An 8,384-nucleotide genomic window follows, 5' to 3' on the forward strand; every position below is an offset into this window, starting at 1 on the left:
AAAAAAAAAAAAGATAGTCTCAACTTATAACTCACAGCAACCTCAAACTCTTGGGTTCAAGCAATCCTCTTGCCTCAGCTTCCCAAGTAGGTAGGACTACAGATGCCAGCTCCAATGCCCAGCTATTTTGAGAGATGGGAGCGGCGGGGCCGGGGTTTGTCTCACTCTTAGCTCAGGCAATCCACAGGCCTCAGCTTCCCAAAGTGCTAGGCTTACACATGTGAGCCACTGCACTCAACCCTCCAACATGGTTCCTAACAGCAAAACTCAAATCCTGCCTGCTCAAGGACTGGCTGTCAGCTGCCTCAGTTTCTTCCACTGTATTTTTTTTCTTCTTTTGATAGAGAATAAAGACTATAAATGCCAGAATCTCACTCTGTTGCCCTGAGTAACATGGTGTCAGCCTAGCAAACTCCTGAGCTCAAGCGACCATCCTGCCTCAGCCTTCCAGAGTGCTAGGATTATAGGTGTGAGCCACTGTGACCAGCCTGGCCTTTGGCCCCTCGGATGTGCCACGTTCCCACTACCTCTACTGGGGTGCTCTCCATACCCAGCTTTGCCAGCTGACTTCTAGCTATCTTTAACTCTTCAGAGAAACTTCTCACCACTTCTCACACTGATCTGATAAAGCTAGAAGATACCCAGATCCACTGGTACGTTCAAGGCCTGTGTCTGTAGGGCCCGAGAGAGGTGACCAGCAAGTGTTAAAGAATTGAGGCCTTGGGATGCAGAATTCAGTGTAAGCACCCATGTGACAGCTCATGGTTGTCACATGAGAGAGTTCAGACCTGAGCTGTGGGCTTGGCACAACCAGGACTCCTTGTACTTATACCCCGACTCGCCAACTTCCAGTTTAGCAGAAATGTCACTTTACACACTCAAGCTACCTATGTACTTGGAAGCTGCTGCTCTGGACTCTGGGGACAGTGGACACAAGGCCCTGCCCTTGCCCTTAGGGAACTTGTCCAGGGTCGCGCTGCCATCAGTGGAAAAGTGGAGCTCATCTGGCCCTTCTGAGTGGGGCTTAGCTTCCTGAGGCCTCTGAAGGTTGTGGACCAATCCCTGGCCCATGGTCACTGCTTAGTGGGTCTCGCAGCCTTTAGGGGCAATATACCTCCTTCCTTGTGGGGTCTTCTAGCTGAGGGAGGAGAAAAAGGCCTGTCTGCTGTTCCCCCATTTCTGTAGTCCAGGACCATGGATGAGAATATGCCAGCCGGTGGTGGCAGAACAGACCCGCTCCCACCCAGGAAGCCCAGCCCACACCCCTCACCAGGTCAGGGAAGTACGGCTTTGCAAAGTGCTTCCGAATCTGCTGCTCTGGGGGGACATTGGCCAGCTGCGCCAGGCAGAAGAGCTGGGGTATGTCGATGATGTCCTTTTCCACCAGGCCCAGCTCTGTCTTCAGGATGTCACGGTTCAGTTGAATACACTTCTGGGGTGGGGGGGGGAGGAAGGGGCCAGGGGAGTAGTGGCTCCTCAGCAATAGAGAGGCTCCCTTCCCCCTTTGGGGGCTTGAGAGTCTCCCTTCCCCCAACACCGATGGGCATGACCTGAAGTAGCCACCAACTCTCCACTCGCCCTGTGGGCCTGGAGCCTCAAAGGCCAGGCCAGCCTCCTGACACCAGAGGCAGCCTCACAGGAGGAAGCAGGGCCGGCCACCAAGGTCTTGAGACTGGGATCCCACAGCTAGTCCGTGTTGGGGTGGCCAGTAGTCCTGAGCAAGGCCATTTTCCTGCCCCAACCTGCTGAGCCAAACATCTTGATGGTACCAGACTTGTGCTCACTACACCTAGGCTGCCCATTCCCATGGGCTCAGAGGCTGTCTCGGCTCCATGTCCAGCCAGTGTCCTTCCCTGTTCTTGCTAAGGTCAGGGTGCCAGTACAGTGTGGCACAGAACACTCCTTGGCTGGGAATCATAAGGACCCAGTGAGCAAAGCAGTTTTGCTCTGACCATGCAAACTTGAGCAAGGAATTGTCCTTCTCTGGGCTTTAGTTTCCCCTTCTACAGTCAGATGACTTCAATTCTGGGGACTCTGCTTCTCACAGCCCATGATTCATACTCTAAGAGGTCTCCAAAGGCCCAGTGACCCTGAATACCATCATGGCTGCTACCATGGGTCACTTTTTTTTTTTTTTTTGAGACAGCCTCAAGCTATCCCCCTAGGTAGAGTGCTGTGGCATCACAGCTCACAGCAACCTCCAACTCCTGGGCTCAAGCGAGTCTCCTGCCCAAGACTTCCAAGTAGCTGGGACTACAGGCACCCGCCACAACACCTGGCTATTTTTTGGTTGCAGCCGTCATTGTTGTTTGGTGGGTCTGGGCTGGATTCGAACCTGCCACCTTAGGTGTATGTGGCTGGCGCCTTAGCCACTTGAGCCATAGGTGCCGAGCCGTCATGGGCCACTTCATCTCAGGTGCACTGAGAAGGCCCTGGGCTGAGTCTGATCCTCAGCTTCTCAGGAATGGGGACAGTCCTCTTCAAGGAGGCTGCTGAGCTCTGTCACTGTCCCACATGGAGTAGACACTGGACAGTTGAGCAGCATGAGCAGTAGGCAAAGCATGAACTTAGGAGTCACGCTTGGGTCCAGATTCAGTTCCAACCAATGGGCCAAGCTAGTGGCTGTACTCCGAGCCTCATGACCCTCACGTATAAGCCGGGTTTTATGTTCTCTGTCTGCCTCCAGGATTTTAGTAAAGTATCTTGTGCCATGCTCAGGCCACGGTAGGTGCTCTGTTAGGAAGCTGTCTAGGTTGTCAGGGCCTTTCTACTTGGAGAGAGCACCAGGGGGGGTGTCACAACAGGAACTCATTCTAAGCGTATCTGAAACTGCTGAGCCTCTGGAATCTCTGCCAGAAACTTAAACTCCTTGTCCCTCTGTTTCCCCAAGCTGGAATCCAGCTGGCCCCTAGCCCTTCATCTGGGCCTGTGGCAGGACCTAGAGCAGAGGGCCGCTGCCCCTGGCCCCAGCCCTAACTAGGAACAGTGGGGACCCTTCCATGGGTCTTGCGCAGTCTCAGCCCTACCTCCACGTATTCATTCTGCTTTCTCAGATTTTCATCAGCAAGCAGTTGATCGATAGTCTTGAATTCCCTTCCTGTGGGAAAAAGAGAGGGCGGGCAAGCTTCAGGGGAGGAAGCAGGTGCTGCTGTCCAGAGGTCGGGCAGACCCAGCCCTGGCACGGTCAACTGGGTATCTTCTTAGGCCAGTGACTGCTGAGTAGCCTCACTCCAGAGACACCTACCTCTTCCCTGCTCAGTATAACATCTGAGGACTGACTAGGATCTGAACTAGAAAACCCCAGTAGGACTCTTATTACCACCTGCCACTCTATCCTTGGGGTGGGGGGTGGGGGCAGTAGGCTATGCTAGGCTCTGAGAGGTGCCTAGAGCACATCAGTGTGACAACTTCGGCCCCTGTTTAACTCTCAGCACGGTAGAGTCTGTGTAGTCTAGCTACTTTCTGCCTGTGACCTTGACCAGGTCACACTAACTTTGTTCTTAGTTGCCTGATCTGTGGGACAAGGATGCCCAATTTAGCCATCAGCTCTGAGGTGACCTTCTTTGGCACGGGGTACATGCTCATGCATGTCACCTTCCACACAGTGCTTCTGGGACCAGGAATCTCCTGGGCCCCACCCTGAGGGTCTGAAGAGAATGGAGAGCTCCCAGTTGGCCTGGAGACTGTTGGCCCTCAGACCACGCTTTGGGTGTTGAGAACTTCCTAACACCCTGGGCCATCTGAGGAAGAGTCCCTTTGTGTTCTCATGGCATTTAGGTCAAAAGGGCCATGACTGCAGCCACACCACCTCTGCTGGTCTGCCTGCGTCTCCTTAGGGGTGCCCAGTGCCCAGGTATCCGACCCAACACCCCCTGGATAAGGCCAGACAATGGCATTGTTGGCATCAGTTTTGCCCCCACCTGAGGCCATCCATGTGCTGAATTGGTCTCTTACAGAAAGGTTCTGGCAGCCTCTCAGCTGTCCCAGAGCATCTAGTCTGCCTGTGTTGTCCTCGTACCCAGAATAGCCCAGAAATAAAAGATACAAAAGCCGCTGGCACTACCACACGGTATCTCCCTGAGATCCTTTCTACCAAGAGCAATAGTAGAAAACGCTGCCTGGAAAGAGCCCCTGGGGAAGCAGGGACCCAGCCCCGGCCTACCCTGGGGCTCCCTTACCGTTAGAAAGGAGCTGATCCTGTCTGACCTCGTTAAACAGCAGCGCGTTGCCGTAGCCTTGCCTCTGCTTCTCTTGGAAGAGTTTATAGCAGGCCCTGGGGCTGGCCAGGAGCAGCTGGAAGCCCTGGAAAGAGACTGGGGTCACAGGCTAGCTTCTTCCTAAGGAGCTGCCAAGGGTCCCCAATAGATGGGGTAGGGGATGTGGTCAGGTGTGCCTTCTCCAGCCCCCACCACACACCTTTCTGCCTTCACTCTTGTCGTCTGTGGGGACAAAACACATGAACTCATCCATGTGGCCGCTCATTAGCCAGTCTGAGTAGAGCTCCACTGGAGCCTGCACCTGCTGGGCACAGAGGAAGTCTCGGAGGGTGTTACTCATGGCCCGGCCCTCCTCGCTGGAAGGAAGATGAAGAGAACAGCCCTTAAGCCGATGTGGCCCAGATTGGGCACCTGCCACTTGGCAAGTGTCAGGCTCCTTCCAGGTAGCTGGCCCCCCTCTGATGGCTGGGTAGAATTGACCAGTCCATGGAGGGTAGGATCCCTCCCTCTGAACTCACTCAGGATAGAGCCAAGTGATACTAGGTAGACTGAACCCTGGATGCAGTCTTGTTCAGATCTACGATCATAAAGTCCAAGCACATGTTTTGTGGAAATAACATCCTGTTGGGCCAACAGGCAGCTCAATCTCACTTATTTCAATTAGAGGCCAAGAATCAAAGGTAGAAAAAGCAAACTGCTTTGTCTCCTACATGAATCAAGTATCCTCATCACAATTTAAGAAGTGGCCCAGAGTGCATGGCCTGCTGAAGTCCTGAGAACAGGTGGAACCAGGTTAAGTTACCAGCATCCCTTTGATTTTAAAGACATCTGACCACCATCTGGTCTCTTGGCTCACCTGGGGTAAAAGCTGCCACCAATGAGGATCCTGCCTAGGGGGTATTCTTTCCCTTGGACCTTGACAGGCGGAGACACTGTCAGGTTCCCAATGGAATCCATGCTGGCCACCCTCTGGTCCTGGGTATAATACGGGATCACGTAGCCAACACCAGGGCTCTGGAAGGAGAGTCAGCCAGAGTGGGGGCTTCAAAAGGAAAGGCCTTGAGCCCCAGTCTTATCCCTAATCCAGAATCTCAGGTAGACATCCATATCCCTCCCCTCCGAGGCCATCTGGACCTCTCTTTTGGTGTCATGTCCAGAAAGGTACCAGGCTTGAGTGATGGGACCAGGTTGAGATCAGCCAAACCAAGCTCCATACCAGTGAGTATTTCATGGGGAAATCTTCAAGATCGGTGGCCCGAGGGGTGTCAAGAACCAAGGACGTGGTCTTGTGGGGAGCCTGGGTATAGCAGAAGGCCATTTCATTCTGGAGGAGACAGAATACGAATTGGGAAGTTGCTTCTCCCTAGCCCGCCACCCACCACTGCTCTCCTGTGTCTGGCTTGGCAGCCACAGTTCCCTGGACCTAGGCCACCTCTAGAGAGGATACAACTCCCAGTCTTCAACCCTACTGAGATGTCACCTCTTAAGGGAATTCTGACCCCTTTCTCCTAGTCTTCAGGTTTAGGACTTGAGTCATTCAGATTCTCCCTTTTCCTCTGCTCCCTATCCTTTAACAAGTCTCATTAGCCTTGTCTTAAATGCATTGAGAATCAACTCACCTCCGGTACCACCCAGGAAGCCACCATGCTGGCTTCCCTACACTGCACGATGCCTTCCAGTTTGTTCTACACTCGCCCCATCCTGAGATCTGATTCCTACATCTCACCCCAAGAGAGTCTTTTGAAAACCCCCAATCATGAGCTCTCATTCCCTTGACGTATGCTTTCTCACCATCCCACCCTGCCCTGGGTAAGTTTCTAGTCTTTACCTTATGGCTTAAGGGGTGCCCAAGACGTCAGAGGTGGGCAACAGCTACGCTACCTTTGTTCACTGGGATCACCAGCCCTTCTGTTCAAGTCCTCCGAGCACACCCCATGCTGGTCTTCACATCAGCTGTCTGTGCCTGAGTTGGGGGTCGGGGGAAGTCCTACTTCTAATCCCCCCTCCTCCACCTCCACATGGCCAGCTCCTTGTTTCCTTAAGTTCCATGTAAAGATGTTTCTCACTATTCGAACTGCCTAGTTTGGCCTGGGAACTCACTGCACCATCTTGCTTGCTTCCTTTCACGCACTTAGCTCTATTGTTGTTGAAGCAAGGCTGCCCCTATAATATTCTGTCATCTCTGGTGCTCAGGATGGTGGGTGCTCCCAGCACATGGTAAGCGCTGGCATATTTGTGGAGTAGGATGGAGCACCAGAACCAAAAGCCAACTTGGGCTCTAAGCTCAGTGCCGTGTCAGAGTCAGGTGGGACCCTGGGGTGGTGGCCCAGCCCTGACCCTTCTGGGTGCTTGGGGGTTAGGGGTCCTGTGGTCTTGAACATGTGTGCATTCTGGAATGGGAAGAAGGTTGGACCCCAAGCTCTATCCCTCAGTGGCTGTGACTCGGGCAAGTCATCCCCAGGAGTCCTAAGAACACAGACACCTCTACTAAGGCTTAGGATTGCCAGGAAGGTTAGTGGCAGCCCATGGAGTCCCTCCTAGCTGGTACACACCTTCCTTCTCCCCCATCCCACACTGAGTTTTCCCAGGTAGGGTGTTACCTGGAGCCACTTGCCCAGGCGGTTGGGGTCCTCGTAGACAGATGCCATCTGGAAGTTACTCCTCTCGCTCAGCTCCACCACTGTGTCCACAAAACCTTGGAGCTGCAGCTCTCTGCCGAGGAAGAGAAGCCAGTTCTAGGAAGGCCCTCAAGGTTCCCTGCACTGGTCATGATCTCCCTGCTCTGGGAAGGAGAATGCCTCCTTCCAACCAGGAGAAATCCCACCTCTGCCTGTAAGGTAGACAGGGCAGCTGCCTGCCCCCCACCCCCCGCCCCCACTGCTCCCGGAGCCCACCTGGTCTACCAGGCATGACTCAGCTTAGCCTGTGACACAGCCAGGGCCAAAGTGCCACGTCAGCTCCTACCCTGGTGGCCTTGTCTTGTTCTACCTTTTAGTCACATTCCACATGGTCCCTTTTACCCTCACCCCAGGCAACGTGGGAACTCCCCCCTCAGCTCACCCACAGGCATAGGCTGATTCTTCTTTCAATGGGTCTCCATTTACTACACACACACACCCCCCCCCAAGCCAAAAAATTGGGTTCTATCTTGAGATGGCCAACAGGGTTGTCACATTCCTATGTGTGTCATGGGTTCAGTCTTAAACTCTGAGACCTTGGGCTGATGGATCACAAGGGCCATCCCTTCCTTAAAGACAAAGGGACATTTGAGGCTGGTGTTAAGGATCTGTTTATAAGATGGGTGGTCTTAAGAGTTGAATCAACAAGGTCATACTGGCTCAGCACCCATAGCACAGTGGTTACAGTGCCAGCTACATGCACTGAGAATGGCGGGTTCAAACCCAGCCTGGGCCTGCTAAACAACAACTGCAACCAAAAAATAGTCAGGCATTGTGGCGGGTGCCTGTAGTCCCAGCTACTCGGGAGGCTGATGCAAGAGAATCGCTTAAGTCCAAGAGTTTGAGGTTGCTGTGAGACCACGGCACTCTACCATAGTGAGACTGTCTCAAAACACACACACAAGGTCATACTATTGGAAAAAGTCAAAATTGGCATTTTAGTTCAGATCTAGCCCCAAAGCTCACAATGCTATTCTGTCAGCAGCAGAATAACTACCTGTATTGTTCATAGCATCCTATGCTACTGGCCAAAAGAATCTATTTCTTGGGTCTGTGCAGACAAGCTAAGGGGACCCAGCCATCCTGACAAGGTCACGGGCTAAGGACGTTTACTGGGGAAAGGGTGTATAGCCCAGACTTGCAGGTTATGGCTAAGCTGTATCAGGCCATAACTGAATATGGATGACTCAGGTTTCTTTGAAGAACAAGTGTCTGCCTTCTTCTGGGACAGCAACCTGTTTTCAGATACACTTACCAGATCTGGTTTTTATATCTGTCAGTAAAATCCTATTAGCTCTTCCCTGAGATTTGACCTTCTCATCCTGAAATCGCACATTCCTCTGAGGTCTCTAGGACCTCACTCTTCAATGGCCCTCCCACAGGGACCTGTCTGTACCTTGCTGGGGCTGGAGGAAAGGTAGGTTTTTACCACTTGTGACTGGGTCCAGGACATCATCCTAACATGCTGGCTTTTTTTTTTTTTTTTTTT

The 8,384-nt window shown here is 52.9% G+C and overlaps 1 protein-coding gene across 1 annotated transcript in view; it reads right to left on the reverse strand.

Annotated features, from left to right (window-relative positions):
• PADI6 (peptidyl arginine deiminase 6) overlaps nucleotides 1-8,384 on the reverse strand; it is a 24,285-nt gene that overhangs the window by 764 nt on the left and 15,137 nt on the right. The window contains exons 10-16 of the mRNA XM_012801513.2: nucleotides 6,818-6,929; nucleotides 5,434-5,541; nucleotides 5,074-5,231; nucleotides 4,417-4,573; nucleotides 4,179-4,302; nucleotides 3,027-3,097; nucleotides 1,271-1,432 (exon numbers count right to left, since the gene is read on the reverse strand). Of these exons, the coding sequence (XP_012656967.2) occupies nucleotides 1,271-1,432; nucleotides 3,027-3,097; nucleotides 4,179-4,302; nucleotides 4,417-4,573; nucleotides 5,074-5,231; nucleotides 5,434-5,541; nucleotides 6,818-6,929 (892 nt within the window). The remainder of the gene's footprint in view (nucleotides 1-1,270; nucleotides 1,433-3,026; nucleotides 3,098-4,178; nucleotides 4,303-4,416; nucleotides 4,574-5,073; nucleotides 5,232-5,433; nucleotides 5,542-6,817; nucleotides 6,930-8,384) is intronic.

This window comes from Otolemur garnettii, unplaced genomic scaffold (genome assembly GCF_000181295.1).
Source record: "Otolemur garnettii isolate 467f Iridium unplaced genomic scaffold, OtoGar3 scaffold00009, whole genome shotgun sequence".
NCBI classification, from domain to species: Eukaryota; Metazoa; Chordata; class Mammalia; order Primates; family Galagidae; genus Otolemur; species Otolemur garnettii.